The following is a 19,318-nucleotide window of genomic DNA, read 5'->3' on the forward strand; positions in this document are numbered from 1 at the left end:
CAACTTGTTTAACATTTTCACAAATAATTGGGCTTTCAGTATCTGAAAACACAGAATTGATTAAACATATTTCAATTGGGCTTTATGTGTGTGAGAGAGATCTTTTTATGGTAATGTAGAGTTAGCTTTCTGCTTTTTGGGTCCTGTACTTCTTCCAAGAGGCAATCACTTTCCCACACACTCTTTTTCCAGTATCTCTGTTAAGTGCTGTTGCAGCTTTCTTACAGTTGCTTTTGAGAATATTTCTGCTCAAATAATGTTGTCCACACTCTGAATTGACTTAGATTTGACCTCATTTCAACTTGATCAGCTGTGTAGCTTTGTGCTCTTATTAGTTTCATCATTGGATTGATGATTGGCTGCTCTCTGATTATCAGTAATCATAATTCATGTCAGCAGTCCAGAAAACAACAATCTGAAGCAGCAAAACAATTTAGCACCAATTGTAGATAGAGAAACAGTAGTGTGGCACGGAATATTTTAAATTATGATTTTTTATAAATTAAAAGTAACAATGCTTGTGAGTCTGTATTCAGCATTATATATTTTTTTTGTAGGATTGCTTCAAAGGTTATACCCTTCTCATATATAACATCCTTCAAATCAAGAAAAAGCATAAAGGCCATGGGCATAATTTATTGACTTTTAAGCCCACTACTCTCAGTAAGAAAAATCTGCCTGTGGGATAGGGGTGTCTTTGCTGTCTGCATTACCTTGTTATTTTGTTTCACATATTCTGCATGTTTTTTCTAAATGTAAATGTGTGAGAAATTAAACGTACATGTTGTTCTGGCTATTGAGGTTTTGTTTTGTCTCATTTAATGGTTGTTTTTATGTTCTTCTGTTTTTAATTGTTTTAATTAGATTGTTATGTGTACTATATTTTTAAATGTGTTTTTTGTTTGTAAACCTTGTTGTGTTGGGCTTGGCCCCAGTTGTAAGCCGTCCCAAGTCTCTTCGGGGAAGTAGTAGTGGGATATTTAAAAAGTTGTTGTTGTTGTTGTTGTTATTATTGTGTTTTGAGTGTCAGGTGGAATTTGGGGCACAAACTCCACCTCAGCCTTTCACACAGTTTCCTGGCCATATCCCTTCTCTGTCAGCTTCATTGCTTCGCCTTCTGTGAAATCAGTTCAGTACTATAACAAGCTCAGCTGAAAAACATGACTTTTGTAATATAGACTACATATCTGCCTTGTGCTTAGGACCCAGAGCAATTTACTTTTATCTTGGATAAAATTTAGTTTCTGGGAAATGTGCTTCATGACTGTGGTGAATATTGTATGAAAGGACAAACCCCCAGCTCCTATATGTTGTTGTTGTTGTTATTGTTGTTGTTGTTGTTGTTGTTGTTGTAAGCCATTTTGTAAATGCTATCACAGCACTCTCTCAAAATCCCAGGTGTGTCCATGTTAAGGACTTATGAATAGGATCTGGAGAACAAGCACTATGAGGAGCGGCTTAAAGAACTGGGCAATGTTTAGCCTGCAAAAGAGAAGGCTGAGTTGAGACAAGGTGAGGGCCATGTATAAATATGTGAGGGAAAGTTATAGAGAGGAGGGAGAAAGCTTGTTTTCTGCTGTCCTGGAGACTAGGCTTCAAACTACAGGAAAGGAGATTCCACCTGAACATTAGGAAGAACTTCCTAACTGGGAGAGTTGTTCAGCAGTGGAACACTCTGCCCCAGCATGTGTTGAAGGCTACTTGTTTTGAGGCTTTTAAACAGGCTTGATGGCCATCTGTTGGGGGTGCATGGGATATTCCTGCTTCTCAGCATGGGTTGGACTGGATGCCCACGAGGTCTCTTCCATCTCTATGATTCTAGGACTAGAACCTTTCCCTTGATTCTGTTTCTTTAATATTACACAGAATATCTTATATTTTAACCATCATTGAATGAGCTATTTAATTATTTACTTAATAAATACCCCACCTTTCTCACCCTGAAGGGGACACAAGAGTGGCTTACAAGTAGGTAACAATTCAATGCCACATAAACAGACATACAAATAAAATAAGCATATATATATTACAAACCATAGTTAAAAACATTTAAACATTAAAACCAATTATTAAAACCATACAATCCAAAATCAAAGCCCAGGAGCCATTCCGTTGTAATTAGAAAAACTGCAATGTTGGAAGAGATGAAAGTTTAAAAAAAACAAACAAAATTCTATGCTGAAATTCTAGGAGACCAGTACATTTACTGGTTAGCATTTCCTTTTCCCCAGTTTTCACAAGAGACTACTAGACTGCATAAATCAATATCCTTGCCAGTCTCTTGCCTTCGTCTATTAAATTTAATAATAACAATTATACAAATTAATTAGATATATTACTGGTTGATAACAAATTAAATTGCACCCCCAAATGGTCAACATAACACTCTTAAAAGTACCAAATTAAAATATCATGTATCATAGTTTTAAAAAGGCCCCAATCACCCTTAAGAGCAATGGATTAAAATAGTGTGTTGATAATTATTACTTTTAGAAATTTGGATCTCAAGTGACTAAAATATATTATTTTGATTTTTTTTGTTGAAAATGATAAAAAATAGGAATAACATTTTTAAAGGTTAGCATTCCAGTTGATTAGAGCTGTAGTTCAAATGACACTTAATATAGTACTATATTACCCATAACAAACTTGCTCTGTTTCCCGCCACCCAAGCAAAATGAGACCGAGACCTTGGCTTACTCAGAATTGATAGTTCCTAGCTTTAGAAAGTATGTATTAGAGTAGACTGAAGGCTTCAGTTCGCCAGTTGGTGTAGCATAAAGCAGCTTTTGCTGCTCTCAATTTTACTGGTCTTTTAATAAGTTGTTTTTCTTTTGCGGCTAGAGCAACCCTGCCTCCTGTTGCTCTTTCATTGTTTGTTTAACATAGTGCAATTGCATCCTCCTTCCATTTATACACTCACATTTTAAGACAAAAATTAAATGAGACATTTTTAAGGCAGGGGAAGGGCATTGTAACAGAACGCTACTAATAAAGTGGACCAATAAAAGCAAGAGGGCAATCGCTGCAAAAAAAAATACAGGGCATAACCAACCATCTCACTGGCAGTTCGTATTGGACAAGATAATTTTGCCATGGGAGAACAACAAATGTAGTACCACATTTTAAAAAAAATGGGAAGAAAGCCATATTGTACTACTATTCTCTTGTTAGATTTAGCATAATAATTGAGTGATTCAATTATGCCAGTCCCAGAGAAAAACCAGCTAATGCAGAAACAGCCTAAAATAGCTTTTAGCTTCTTGAGTGCTAAGTATGATTGCATTCAACTGTGAATGTTACTAATAGAGAATGGAAAACAGAAGATTTTTTTTACGTCCAATGTTCATTACAGTGTAGGCTAGATTGCCGCTGAATTACAGTCTTGAACATGGGAAAACTAATTTAAGTATCATGTGGAAACAGCCTTTTGATGGAATACATGGATTTCAAGGGATCTGGAGAAGAAGAAATTGAGAAAAGAATGGTGTGCTTAAGTTTGATATATTGTCATTTGTCCCTTTTTTGAGATTAGATCTTTAGTGCAGCATTGAAAAGGATGAAATGGTAATTTCCAGTTACATAGACAGCAGTGTTGTCATTTTTCATAATCTTCATTTCATAGCTAGATGATAGATTTTTCAACTGAAGAATCTAAACCTGAGCAGAACAAAAGAAACACTTGCGTATTGAAATAGAAATTGGACCTGTTAATAACCTGGCATTTGGAAGGTGTGTATATATATATGTTTATGAGGGAGAAGGTGATTGTATTACTTTGAGGTACTGTCCTGGAGCACCTTCAATTTTGAAGAATGCTTTTTTGGGGTGCTTTTTGAGGAGGGAAATCCCCTTATACATTCAATAGTAGCAACCGTCTTTCATTTTTTAAAAAAATCAATCCCTATTTAGGGAAAACAGGAAGATTTGTCACCTCAATTTATATTAAACAAAGAGTGATATCTTTTACAATGCAATACAATGTACTATTGGAAAGATATGATAACTAGTCTTATCTGCTACCATTGAAGAGACTCAGTATTCACTTCATGCAGAATAGTTTCCTTTTCACAGTCGCTTTCTTTCCGTATCTTCCTTAGCAGCACTTGGAAATCAACGTTAAGAAGCCGCAGTAGAATGGATTTTTTTTCATTCTCTTCATTAACTATCATTAGAGAAGTTCCAGTTCTAGCTGCCTTTTATCGTTAAAGCAGGTCTCAGGAGATAATGATGAATACAAGAAAATGTTCACTTATTCTTGTTCAAATGTGAAGCTTGTTTCCAAAAGTATCAAATCCATCTGAATACATTTTATAGGAACCATACTGTGGAGGCCCTGCTCTCAGTCCCACCTTCTTTGCAAGCGTGACTGGTAGGACGAGAGACCGGGCCTTTGCAATGGTGGCCCCTCATCTATGGAACTCCCTCCCCAGCGTAATTTGATCAGCCCCCCCTCTCCTGATCTTTAGGAAAAAACTTAAAACGTGACTTTGGGACCAAGCCTTTGACCAGCAATGGGAGCAGCACAATAAGTGATCATGAATTAATGTGATTGAGAAATGGAATGACCCTGGATTATGATTTAGATTGCATAATTTTAATTGATGTTTTAAGAATTGATGTTTAACTGCTGGATTTAAATTGTATTTGTTTATTTTATGGATGTATATGTGTATGGCATCAAATCGTGCATTCTTTTGTCATAAAATGCATTTTTTCCAAGCCCTGTACTGAAATGATTTGATACATTTTAATAGTTTTTATCTGTGCATAATATTCTACTCCTGGCCAACAACATGCTGCCATATATAACTCTTTTCCCCCATTTTTGTGTGTGTTAATTTGGTATCCTTTGGAAACAAATCCAAAAATGTGTCTAGCAGAGATGCTATTTTTGGAAGGAGCAAAGAGCAGGAGTCTTAAGTTGGTGTGTCTTCGAACAAGAATTGCCAATAAATATATTTTGATTGTAGTGGATTTAGGTAAAGTCTACCATTAAGAGAGACCTCCAGAGTTTTAGTGGGTGTTACCTATGAAGAGGGACTGAGGACTGTCTTTCTGGTACCTGAGTTGGATATAAAGAGTGGTGACTACGATGTCATTTACATTTTTTAAGGAAATCAAGTAGCTTGTTTTCACTTCAACTGCAGCACCACCTAGTGTTCAACAGTCAGGTTTTACCATTTTGGAATTAAATTGGTGTAGCTTTCCACCCTACTATTAGAGGTTTTGTGGCTAGGCATAGGAAGAGAGGAGGTTTTGCTATTTGCTAGATTGGCCTTTAGTCTTATGCATATTATATCCATGAATGTGGAATTTATGTATCAAGTCTCAAAAACTGGTAGCTAAAAACTTACTTTCTTTGATTGGGTTGCTGTGACTTTTCCGGGCTATATGGCCATGTTCCAGAAGCATTCTCTCCTGAGGTTTCGCCTGCATCTGCGCGTGGTTTTGTAACTGCACAGTGGCAGATAAGAAGGCTCTCTAAAGGGTCAGAGAATCATTGGTTGCCCTCTTCCCTCTTTGGAAGAACTTTATAAGTCCCACAGCCTTAAGAAAGCTCAGAGCATTCTTAAGGATCCATCTCACCCAGCATATTCTTTTTAAAAAAATTATTACCATCTGGCAGATGGTACAGGGTGACAAAGACAAGGACAAACAGACTGAGAGATAGCTTTTATCTTCAAGCTGTAACTATACTAAACTTCATAATTTCACATGGGGGTTGGAGTGTGGTGGGATGGGTGTGTTGTTTTTGTGAAGAATGCTGGGGAAAACATTTAATTCTGTTGTACAATGTATAATGACAATAAAATTATTCATTCTGTTCTAAATTTGGGCTGAAATGGTACAGCTTGATATCATAAATTGTGTAACAAACACCCTAACATCCAAGATGGCCTGAAATTTGGGGAAACCACTCCAGCATTCAATTCAGGTGCATGGATGACACTGATCTTGTTTATCCTGGAATTGCTCTAATGCTGGGATAGTTCACTACCAAAACACATGTGATTGCAGCTACTCAGGGAGGGTCCTTTGAAGGTGCCATGAATGTCCAAGTTGTAACCAGAGTTAGAAGGGCAACCATTCTGAGGTCTGAGCAGTATTGATCATTTGAATGGTATTTCTTGATTGGCATTGCGTAGCTTTATTTACATCTTTCCTGGGCCCATGCTGAAGCTTTCTTTCTTAGGGTCAGGTCAGAGGAGAATTATCCATCCAGGTCTGCTTCCTCCCTCAAGCCTTTTCCAGAGATGTGTATTTTCTAGAAAAAGTGGACCTAGAAAATTTTTCAGTGCTCTAAATACAGTTGGCCCTCAGTATCCATATATCTGTATCCACAGCTTGATTATTTTAAAATTCCCCAAAGCAAAATTTATTTTGCCATTTTATATCAGGGACACAGTTTTGTTGCACAATGGTATACAATGAGGCTTGTGTATCCACAAATTTGGATATCAAACCCAGATTGGTAGGGAGGAGAGTGTTCCTGGAACCAAATCCCATCAGATACCAAGGGCACATTGTAAAATTATCTAATTTAAAATCTGTTACACTCAAAACTTGATGTAGAAATTCTTTTATTAGAATATTTGTAATAATATAAAGAGAATAAGATAACAAATGTAGCAGCACTAGTATGAGAGGAAAAATATGGTTAAAGTTGTTGAGTAGATATTTTCAGTCTTTATCTTGTGTAAAGATATGCTTTAAACTGTGGCTGAGAATAATTAGGTGTGTCAGTTTGCGTTTCCCTATTGTCTTGCATCCTAATACAGGAGAAAAGCAGCATATAAAAAAGCAGTCCCTTCGTGGAGATTGTGGCAGGGCAGAAAGAAAGTTTGTTGTTGTTGTTGTTGTTGTTGTTTGATACACAACAAGTTTAGTACACAGCAAAGAAGATCACTTTGCTGCCTGTTGTATTGGAGCACATGTCGGACACTTCCCAAGTATCTAGGACTATATGATGTATTGGCGAATAATACGTGCAGATTCGAGTAGGGTGGCCTTTTGCAGCTGACAGATGGTAATTTTGTCAACACCATTTGTTTTTAAGTGCTGGCCAAGGTCTTTAGGTTCTGCACCCAGTGTGCCGATCACCACTGGGCCAGAGTCTTTGCATCTTTAAAATCTGATATTGTGTCAGCTTTTCCAGTTGCTTATCGTCAATTCTGTTGTTTCCTGGAATTGCAAAATCGACAATCCATACTTTGTTTTTTCCCCACAATCATGAGATCAGGAATATTGTGCTCCAAAATTCTGTCAATCTGAATTCCGAAGTCCCAGAGTAGTAGTAGTAGTAGTAGTCATCATCGTCGCCGTAGTAGTTATTATTATTATTATTATTATTATTATTATCATCATCATTTAAATGGAATGAACAAATGAATGAATAATAGTGTTCTTAAAAACAAACCTTATAAGGACCCAATTTGTCACCTAAAATTGCTGCTGTAGTGTCCTGCTGCAGTTTTGTTTTTTTTTTACAAACTGCCAACTGTTTGTAACAAATAGGTTGTGTGTGTGTATAATAAATTGAAATACGTTAAAATGTGTCACTCATGGGGCTTTGGGTTATTTGGAGGGTGTGGGGTTGGTGAGTTCTCTGCTGCCTTTGGTTTTTGAATGTCTCTTGCTTATTATGACATATTCCTTTGTAACCTCTTAGAATAGGAATATATTTTTGCCAAAGTCTTCTAGGACTTTCAGATCCTTGAACATAAAGCCTGCATTCGCCATAGCAGCTCAGATACTGCTTCAGTTAGCTCTCTTAGCTTCAGAGAACCTTAAAATGCAAGTGGATAAATCCATTAAAATCTTTTAAAAGTAGATCACAATGAACAAAAGGGTTTTTAAAAAGTTGAGAATGGACATTATATTAATCAATAGATCTTTAATTAATATAGTTACACAGAACTAATTGCAGCAAAATGTAATGTCAACAATTATGATGGATAAAGGAGCAAATAATAAATGTTGAAAATGTAAAGTTTACCAAGGGTACTACTGCCATATGTGGTGGACCTGTAAAAAAGCCCAAAAATGGAGGCAAATTCACAGGATAACCCAGTAAATTCTTCAGAATTTCAATATTACCGTGTTAATTAGGTTCGACATGTGCATACCCTAGAGTTTCTAAGACCAACAATACTACCCAGAAACTTAATGTAGAACACATGCATCTTAAAAAACTATAGCCAGTGTTACTATGCTATCCTAGTCCTGGAGTTCTCCACTGATGTTCATGTTCCTCACCATCTAACGTGTAGATATACAGCTAAAAGCTTTAAGAGGCACATTCAGATTTGGTGCCCTTTGAATAAAACATACTTGCTTCCCTGTCAAGAATACTTAAATGCTAGAAAACTAGTGGGCCTGAGAGACCAAGTTTAAGCATGTGGCAGGAAGCCAGAGTGAAAAGATTTTTTAATGAAGGCACCATCCAACTCTTCAATTCTGTAGCCTAGTGTAGAATGCGTTCTATCTGTAATAATGTCAACCCTGCTCAAAAAAACGTGCATGAATTTAATTAGGAGAGACAAATACTGCTCTACAGTGGAAGCACAGTATGTCCTCCTTATCCACTTTTTCACTTGTCCAGCTCCAAAAAATATTTTGTGTCTTTCTATGTCCTCTAGTGTGATTCTATGGCATGCTTCAGATCCAAGCATCATCAAAATGCATCTTTTAAAATGTGGGTTACTGCTGCTCAGCTCAGGCTTCTGATAAAGAGAATGGAACTGTTACCCATTCTTGTAAGTTCAGAAACCTCAGGCCTTTTCCACTTTATTCAATTAGGGGATATACTCATGGGCCTGCCACCTGTTCTTGTAATCTCAACCTTGAAAATAATCTGAAAACCAAACAAAGTTAAAAGAAACAGGCACTCACTGGTCCATCAATCCGGACATTGTGTTGTTGAACACAAAGTTCTGTCGTAGGCTGGGTTTTTCACCAGATCCTCGATGGAAAGTGCCAGTGGCTAATTTTCTTTTGTTGTTGTTGAAGCTGTCAAGGTAGACCTGGCAAGGCAATGTAAAAATGAACAAAAACAACTGCTATTCATATAACCATTTTATTCATATAACCATTTTTAAAAATAAAAATTAATAATATGCACAAGCTATCCTCAAGGGTAACATGAGCGATGACATCCTGTATCTGTAACTGTTTCGAAGGTTAAAATTTGGCAAATATTGTTTCTTTACAGAGGAGGGTCACAGAGAGCTTTTTAAAATGTGCCTGTTGATTACCAGGCATACTTAAACATGTTGGTTTAATCTATACTGTTCGATACTGTGGATCCTACAGTCAGTGGTATTCAAAAGGGAGGTCCATGAATTGGTACCAGTGTAAGGAGCCAATGCTGATCCACGCTGTGTTCCAGGAAAGAATGAAACAGTTGTAACCAATGAGCATGAATATTCGCCGGTCCCTGGAACAGTGGGAAGAGGGCCCCGCTGGTTCCTATAATCAAATAACTTAAGAAGGACTGTTCTGAGTGGCTGCTTCTGTTCCCCTAAACCGAGATTTATCAAAATCTCTACTTTTCCATTTAGATTCTGTATAATGCACTTCTTAGAGTTAGTTTTCAACAGCTAGAGTTGACTGGTATATAATTTATATTGATATTATTTTGGAGCGCTGTTGATATTTACTCCTACAGATGTTTACTCAAAATTTGTTCTACTCTGTTCAGTGGGTACATACACCTTTTTTTAAAATGGGAGCCTTATAAATTTGGAGTAGAAATTTAAACAAACATGAAGCTCCCTTATTCTGAATTATTCCACTGCTCTGCTTAGTTCAGTATGATCTGTTCTGTCAGAGGCTTTTCAGCATTTCAGACAGATTCTTGCTCTCTGATCTCCCTTTTAATTGGAGATACTGCATCCTTCTATGTGCAGGTAGCAAGATATGGCCAATCCTTATTGCAAGAAAGATCAATGTGATTGTACCATTAAGAGTAGAAACCACTGTCTGTGCAGGTCCCTGAAATAGTTGTTAGGAAATCATTAGGAAAATATCTATAAGCCTAACAATTCCTTGTGATGATAAAGTTTATAGGTTTGTTTTTATTTGTTTGAGAGAGGTTTGCATTTGACTATGACAACCAAGTATGGATTTTTTAAAAAACAGCTTTGGATATGATGTGAAATTGTACATTTATGTATACTATTTTGTGAATTTGAAACGTTTCTGTAAATTCATGACAATTCTCTAAGCATCATTTTTTTCACTATAGTAAATTCAGTGGGACACACTCCCTATCACCTTTGAAAGGGCTTGTAGTTTTACAGTGTCTTTTCATTGAATGATTCATTATGTTTAAATTTTATAGTGTTTAAAAACAATATCATGCACTCATAGATTCCTGATGTTATGCCCATGCTTTAAAAATAAGACACTGTTTCTAGTGTGGTGGAACTCTCTGCCCCAGAGTATGGTGGAGGCTAGATGGCCATCTGTCGGGGGTGCTTTGAATGCAATTTTTCTGTTTCTTGGCCGGAGGTTGGACTGGATGGCCAACAACGTCTCTTCCAACTCTAGGATTCTATTATTCTGTCATATTCATTACTCTTTTTAAACTACCAGATCTTAAAATATGCCATATCTAATTGTTTAAATTGACCCATGAAGTTAAGTTATATTGATATAGGGCATGTATGTGCAAATGTCACACTATAATCTCAATTTATGCTGTTTTTATTTCTTCCACCGGAAAACAGGTTTTAAAAACCAGTGTCAGCTATTGTATACATGTATAAATTACAATGGTACCAGGAAAGTTCAGATTAGTAATAGGAATCGAGAGCAAGTGTCAATCATGGCATGTTAGAATACTGACCCATGAGGTCTAGTATTGTCAGCTCTGACTGTCATAATATCCCAATATTTCAGTTGGAATTCTTTCCTCGAGTGGCGCTACTACATGGTCCCTATATCCCAGGGCTGATCTGGACCAGCAAATGCCAGATTGACCGCAGGATGGTTTTGACCACCAGCTCCTTCCCGCACCAGTCCTCCAGAAGTGGGAAGGAGTCCTGACTGTTTGACTGCACTGGTTCGGTGCTGCTGAACAGCCACCTTTATCGTTCCCCTCCCATTCTTGTCATCACAGTGGCCAGCAGATGCGATATGGCTAGTGGATGTCACTCATTACCTAGACTAGTGTTGATCAGGAAACAAGTACAATGCGAGAGAGGGAAAAAAGAATTGCCCTTCCCTTGCCCCCTTCTCCAATCACCCCTGTGTCTCGGCTAGCATCACTCCAGGCAATGAGCAACAGCCATTAGTTGTGTGAGTGCAGTATGTGTCCCAAGCCTCCTGAGCCTGGGAAAGATGGAATAGCTGTGTCAACTGGCTCGGATCCAGCCCAATTGATTAAACAGACCCAAAGAACTGGTTTCTTCAGATTCATGGGGGAATTTGGAGCAACCTGTGATTTTTGTTAATGCAGTTCAAGGCTGCATTTAGCCACTGAGCTAATTTGCCCACTTTTCAATATAACGGTCAGTGCAGATGTGCTCCTAGACTTGTATGGAGATTCCTGATGTATCCTGATTTCCCTGTGCCAGTCATGAAACCTAATAATAATAATAATAACCTAATAATAATCATAATCATCATCATTTATTTATTTATATTCTGCCCTATCTCCTCGAGGGACTTAGGGCAGATTCCAACAAACAAAAAAGGAGCAATCATTCAGTGCCTCGGAACAACAACAAATACAAAAATAATAACCTAAAATAACCCCACATATGAAAACAACTTACAACTTGACATATACAGATTAAACAAAGCTATCAAAATTATATCTAACTTAAAACCTAAACATAAAAATCCGGATTTATTTACCAAAGCCAATAAAGGTTCATCAAGATATGTGGGTTGATTGAGTTGCCAGTGACGTTAACGGGGCCAGCATGGTCCGGCAAAGCCTGAACACAATAACAGTTAACTCTACTTAGCTCCCAAAATTTGGTGCATTTTGTTTTGTTTAGGATAGTATGGTAATGCCCAGAGCATAGAGCATGCATAGAATATTGTCCAGTGATCCTGCAAGACAAAACCATAATCCATTGAAGAAGAGGAAAGGGCTGCTTATCAGGGAAATGAATAATAATTTCTGCATTGTTGTTTCCTTTCTAGTAGTATGTTCGATGGATCTCAACATCAGGAGTATTTTGTCATGTGCTTTTGGATATGGTTTGACCAGAAAAGTATTATTAAAAATCAAACATTTTCTAAATTCTGTGAAAGTGTTGGTTTTATTCTTTATGCCCCACTGTTCTATCATCATGTAAACATTAGCACTGGAAAATCTCAAAAACATTATTTGGGAAAAACTGTTTCTAGCGTTGTTGAATTCTCTTACGTTGTGTTAAAAAACCATATTCTTTTAAACATTGTTTTAAAATTTCTGCCCTGCTCCCTATTTAAATATCTATTCCTGCTACCTTCTTCAGGTCAGAAGTTAACTTTGTGTGGTTTCTCTTAATTTAATTTGGTAAACAACTAATTAAATCTGTTCGTTGTTTATCCTTTTTAAAGGTTTGAATATTGATGGAAGTGGTTTAAAGGAACAGAAAAATGATAGAACCAGTTCAGAGCCTAGTTTTTCATCTCCGGAAAGAAGAAGCTCTTTGTCAAGGTAAAGTCATTAAAATGTTTCATTTTTGAATAGCTTCAATCCACCGAGAAATGCTCCTAGAAAGTTAATGGAGCCTTGGCAACAATATTTTGATCCAAAGGCTATGGTTCAGATGTTTGTTTCTCTGAAACAACCGTTTAAAAATTTGTACACCTTAGAAAATATTTGCACTAAAGCCAGGTATTGTTTTGCAGCTGTTGTTTTCTCATTTTAAGACTCAATTGACATCTCAGTGAACCACAAATTAGCGTGTACAGCTGCTCTCAGTAGGACTACTTAGAGACCAGACAATGGAAGTTGTCAGGAAAAGGGCAGGCGTAAAACATAAAGTCTTGAAGAAATAAAGTGGTGTGTCGTCTTCTGGATGTAGTTGAAATGTAAATGAGCTTCAGCTCAATACCTATTTTGTGTCCTTTAAAGAAGTATTTGATACTAGATTATTTGTTACTTTCTTCTTTTGTGTTTTCAAATTGAGAGCATTTAATTAATGTCCTTGCTTTTTCCAAAAGAGGTGCAATTTATCTTTTTTCAGTTCTTTGAGTAACGTTTTGTTACTCTTTTTTCCCCCTTGTTAGCAGCATGAATCAAATTACTGGCAATCAAGCGGTAATAGCAAATGAACCATGGTAAACAATTGTGGACTTTTAGATTGGCTTTAGATTGTTACATAATAATTATTAATGCACTTTCATAGCTGGCTCTGCTTGTGTTTCTCCTTGGAAGCTCCTGTTTATGATGCCTGATATACAGCTTACGTGTTTATACATAGAGGTATAGTGTGATAGTGCCTTTTACTGTAAGCAGTCCTCATGATTACATGTTTTATCTTTCAATGTGCTTAGAATTTCTAATTGTGAACTACGTGATTTTTTTGTACAGGGTTTGGCCTGAATTATGTGTTATTGTGATATATTAGTATGTTGCATAGTATAAAGTATTCTATATCTGGTTTTTAAGAGGTAGGCATGGTAAGTAACACTTTTAAGAGTTGCTTTATTAAAATGAATGTCTTAAAATTGCATTTTCCAATTGGCATTGCTATTTGAGAGAATAATAGGCTGTGGAAGCTATATCTAGCATCCCAAAATTTGAAGTAGCTTTTAGCTATTATTTCTTTTATAAAGGAAGAGGCATATGTGCAAATACAATATTTTTTTTCTCAAAAATGAATGTCCTAGAGGGCAGTTGTTTACATTATAATATGAATCAGGAGTTTCTAGCATTTTTTTGAAACACAGTTCATACAATGCAAATTTTGTAGCATTGAGATTATTTATATACACGGCAGACTGATATTTGGAAAAACGTTTGCTACACTGTGTCATTTCTTGCCCCTAGCCTTGGGAGAAAATGCATTTCATAGTACAGTATGAATTACTACTACTTTTTGAAAAAAAACGAATAGTGTGCATTTTACCTCCCTCAGTAACTGGGAAATAAAATGCTTTTTAAAATCAAATCAGTTAGTAACACTTGCTGCTTTACACTTGACATCTATCTTAAAAAGATGTTTACAAGCACAGTGTAGGAATAAAGTGTGAAAGAATGGGAAATGACTCAAGTGCTTATTTGCAATTGGGACACAGTGAAATTTCTTACAGGCTGATGTCTAAGGATTCCACTTATTGTCACTCCTTGCGCTTTATTGCTTTTACAAGTGGTCTCGAAACCCAGTACTTGAAAATACACATAACAGTCTAGTACCACTGTGGTACTTTTATTTTTTCCCCCTTCGCAATGTTTAGTCACTGAGCTGATGAGTGACCTCGAAAAATACCCTGATGGACCTAAATAAAAAAATGGCTTCCTCTGATGTTCTACAGACAATAATTATGATGTGCTAGTTAAGCCCAAACTACAGCTGAGGGATTTCACTTTAAAGCAGAGGCTTGGGCGCAAAAATGCATTTATAGCTCTTTGTCTGGCACCTCATTATGCGTGGGCCTGATTCATTAAGTAATTGGTTTGCAGTTGTTTACATGAGTATTAAGGCTTTCTATTCAGCAGTCTTTGAGAGATACATTGTGCAAATGTTGCATGTTATGAATGCAGAATGAGGGGCAGCGGCCAAGTCCTATTGGCTAAACACTGCACTCTGTTGAAAAGCGAGAGAAAGAGATTGGGTGCTGCTTTGCATAGCAATGACTTTCTTAATAAGCTTTACAGATTAATACACGCAAGCTATAAAAGATGCAAAGAGATACTCTTAGCACATTTATCCATGCTCATTTCACTATTATGGCACTGGAGATGGGAAGAATTGAGTGCTTTCATATTCCTTTTTTTCCAGTGCAACTTCAGTGCATGAGACTTAATAGAATCCAATGTTTATTGTATTATAAATCATGGGGGGAAGTCAGCAGACCTGCAACAGTTTATTATTAAAGATTCCTTCAATGTAAATCTTTTTCCACCATTGTGTGTCCTACAGCAAAATCATTTTGTGGTTGAGTGGGGATGAAAGGCATAATGTACGAAGGACTGAGTCTTAATAGGAAGCTGCTCTTCGATTGAAGGCCACTTGTTCCCTTTTGTCTGGAGATGCATGCCACAGCTTCCTCTTCTCTGGCAAATATTCCTTGGTTGTGTCTTAGCTTGTTAAATTGTTTTTGTGCAAAATTTCTGCAGGTTAATACAAATATGTTTAAACTGAGGCCTGTCTCCCTAAACATTATGACTATAATATATTATCAAAGGAAATAGAATGTGTTTTAAACAAGTGGCATTATTTTGAAGAATGGGTATCATTAGCTTTGTCCGGGCCTTTCTATCAATGGCTGCGGTGCAATGTGTGTGGCATTTTGTAGTTCTGTAGCCCTACAATCCACCAGTGGAGGTCAGTAGCATTCTATTGTTGAAGGTTTTGGGGAAAGGCAGCTTCTCTTTCTTAGCTACTTTACATCTTTGAAGATTAAAACTAAACAAGATGCAAACATTCTGATATATTTCACTGGCAAAACAACCTGGATTGTTGATTTCCAGAAGTAAGCTATTACAACTGCCTTTTCAGTCTCATTTAACCCCACTGAATCTAAGGCAGTTTACTTCTGAGTAGACAAGTATTAAATTGCACTTTTACACCCCTTCCTTCCAAATAAGTAGAAGTTTTGAAATGGTTTACATATTTGAGTAAATAATTGGTTGTTGGTGATGGTTGCTTGAACTAATGAGTTCAATTTGTGATGTTTGGGTATCTGTGTGATGAATATGCCTCTTAGAATTCTTTGCATTCTTTGCACAGAACCATGATGACCATTGGGGGTCACTGTTTCCTTTACTAAATTGCAACAGTTTTAATTTGAAGTTTGTTTTTCAAACCAAATTAAGTTACAATTATGTAATGATGGAGATCACTTAGTATAATTGTTGTACTTTATATCATTTCCCACCCCTGCTTTAATTGCTAGGTTGCTACAGAAACAGATAATACTTTCTGTAAAATACAATATGCCACAAAGTTTAGCCATGTGATTATTAAATTTGGTTAGTTTTTGATATTATATATGAAAAGAACTAGCATTTATTCCAGAGGAATGAACATGTGTTTCAATTCGCTTGATGACAAATTTAAATAACAGTGTAAAATCCAAACATTCACCACCATTTGGATTTGCCTCGCTCCTTTTCCATTTCTCTATCTGGAAATTCCATTGCCCTTCTAGCTTGACCTCTATACTTCCTTTTGCTTCTGGGCCTCACTCCTCTAGATTCCCATCCACCCTCCATATTTTGCTATCAGTGATGAAGTAGATTGCATATTTGTTCTCTTGCTCCCATAATGCTAAATATGTTTGAAAGCTTGTGGCATTCCATATTGTTTGCTTGATACTCTATAAAAAAACTGGCATGTACAAGCAGAATATGATTTAGGAAGTTTTTGGATTGCCTACTATGAACTATATAGCTATAGGCAAGTCTTAATTTCTACCTGTGCCAGCAGAATGATAGTGATAGTATATCCCTAACTATAATGGAGTAGGGAGTGGCCAAATTAGATGGCAACAAGCGCCATACATAGTAAAGGTAAAGGTTTCCCCTGACATTAAGTCTAGTCGTGACTGACTCTGGGGGGTAGTGCTCATCTCCATTTCTAAGCCAAAGAACTGGCATTGTCCATAGACACCTCCAAGGTCATGTGGCCAGCATGACTACATGGAGCACCATTACCTTCCCGCAGAAGCGGTACCTGTTGATCTACTCACATTTGCATGTTTTCAAACTGCTAGGTTGGCAGAAGCTGAGCCTAGCAGTGGGAGCTCACCCCGCCTCCCAGATTTGAACTGCCAGCCCTTTATTCAGCAAGTTCAGCAGCTTAGCGGTTTAACCCGCAGCACCACCAGGGGCCCCTACCATACATTAGTGTGTATAAATCATTCTCATGGGCAGATTTAGTGTCAAAATTATTGATTTTATATGAAGCCATGAACAAACCAAGAAGCTAAGGGAAGTACCAATACCCCCACTACCATTCCCTTCGATGCACCGCCACTTCTATGCTTTTGGTTGGGTAAATGGTGGCATCTCTATAGTGCTTCCCCACCATAGCATAGAGAGCAGAGGGAATTGGTGCTTCTTTCAGGCTTTCTCTGCATGGACTTTGTGGCTTTCAGAGCTAAGTGCAGGGTGGGAGACTCTGAAGGAAGCAATGCCTCCCTCGCCATTCTCTACCGCAGCTCTGTTGCAGCTTCCATCTGTGGCAGAAAGAGAAGAGGAGATGGGTGCTTCTCCTTTCATTGATCTTCGGCCTACCACCACCACTTCTGTTCTTCCATGTGACTGACAGGCTATTCCTGGACCAAGGCAGGCTTCATAGCACCCCCTCACATTGGTGAAGGAAGCGAAAGGTTCCACAGATTGAATTTGTCTCTCTGGATTAGAACTGTGCTATTGCTTGAACAATTGTGAGAGGAAAAGGAACATCCACCCCAGAATTTCGCATGTCTATTTCTGCTGGTCTTTGGCCTGCTGCCACCACACCTGTTCTTTCATATGACTGATATAAACACACTAGTGATTACAATTCAGCACACACATGCACCCATGAAAAAAGTACTAGACAAGGTATGCTGTTGGATTTCTTTAAAAAATAATTCCTCCCTACAACATTTAGAACCGGCTACCAGAAGAAGATGAAGGAAGCTTTCAGTTTCCTGATGAGGTATATAGGAAGCAAGTAATACATGGGGAAGAGAATATCAGAGGAAATCTGGACAAAAAAGTGAAGGAAATATCTCAATTTCTAGTTCATGTTCATGCCTGTATAGCATAAGACTTTATGTGTGAGCATCCTTTGGAGGATCTTGACTATGGTGGTAGCTTGTGTAATTCGTCTCTTAACTCTTGCAAATCGCAAATATGTAAGATAAAATGTTAAGGAATAACTTAGCCAGTGTAAGAATCAGCCATTTCTACTTATGATGATCCTTATATGTTAGGAATTATTCATTTATTCATTTATAAATATTTATAAGACACATTTTAACAATGTGCGAATAGCAGTGTGTTAATTAAACATAATATAGTATTATATATCTAATAATATCATATTACAAGAAAGCTTTTAAAAATAGAAAACAGGGTCCCTCCACAATACATTAAAAGGCAATTCAGACAATATAATGTCATTTCCTTAAAATAGTAATACAATTGCAAAATGTCTGTAATATCAGATAAGTCAAAAGCCATAGGAAACAGATGATTTTCAAAAGCCCTTTTTGTAAGCTACAACTGAAGGGGACAATAGTACATCCTTTGGAAGTTCCACAAACAGAGGCCACTATATAGGTCCTTGGTATACTCCAGACTAACTGATCTTAAAGGTGAACCAGTAAGCAGGACTACTGATATTGGTCTTAAAGCATGGGCTGCTTTTTATAGTTGCAGGTCTTTTTAAAGATCTCATGTCTCCAAATCATTTACGTCATTAATTGTGAATAAAATAAAAGAGCACCCATAATTAAGTCAGTATAAATTCTAGTTGAGTGCCTTCAAGACATTTCTGACATCAGGCGGCCTTGTTAAAGGGTATTTCTAGCAAGAGTTACTCCTGGTCAGTCAGAAGGCAGATCAGAGTGTGGAGTTTCACTCTGTGCTGGATAGGGGTCACACTCCCCCTGAAGACACAGGTTTCGAGATTGGCAGCAAGATTGCTAACTGGGGCACCTTCAGGGAGCGGACAACTCTCCTGTTGCAGCACTGGCTTCCGGTCTGCTTCCAGGCTAAATACAAAGTGCTTACACACTGTAGAGCCACTTTTACATTTATATTTTGTATTTCTAGTTTTTGTATTTAAACAGTCCTTATTGCTATTGCACTTTATGAGGCTTGACCATTTATCCTCCCCATAGAGTTTATTTTATATGCATTTTTAAATTTTGATTTGTTATTTTATTGTGCTGTGTGTTTATGATTGCCTATAGCATTGAATATCTGCTTTTGTTTCTATGATTGTGTATGGCATTGAATATTTGCCTTTGTACTTGAAAGCTGTCCTAAGTCCCTTCAGGGAGAGAGGGTGGGTTAAAAATTATTATTATTATTAATATTAATATTATTATTATTATTTGAAACACCACAAGATGAGTCCACAGCAGACACTCTACTGGCTGTTGAATTGGATCACACGTCGGACACTTCCCAAGTGTCTAGGACTGTGTG

At 37.2% G+C, this 19,318-nt stretch overlaps 1 protein-coding gene across 4 annotated transcripts in view; it reads left to right on the forward strand.

Moving 5' to 3' along the window:
• Positions 1-19,318, forward strand: part of KIZ (kizuna centrosomal protein) — a 76,755-nt gene that overhangs the window by 36,939 nt on the left and 20,498 nt on the right. For all 4 annotated transcript variants that reach the window (XM_060774076.2, XM_060774077.2, XM_060774078.2 and 1 more), the window contains one exon: positions 12,562-12,661. In XM_060774076.2, the coding sequence (XP_060630059.2) occupies positions 12,562-12,661 (100 nt within the window). The remainder of the gene's footprint in view (positions 1-12,561; positions 12,662-19,318) is intronic.

The sequence above is a fragment of the Anolis sagrei genome, chromosome 4 (genome assembly GCF_037176765.1).
Source record: "Anolis sagrei isolate rAnoSag1 chromosome 4, rAnoSag1.mat, whole genome shotgun sequence".
Classification (NCBI taxonomy): Eukaryota; Metazoa; Chordata; class Lepidosauria; order Squamata; family Dactyloidae; genus Anolis; species Anolis sagrei.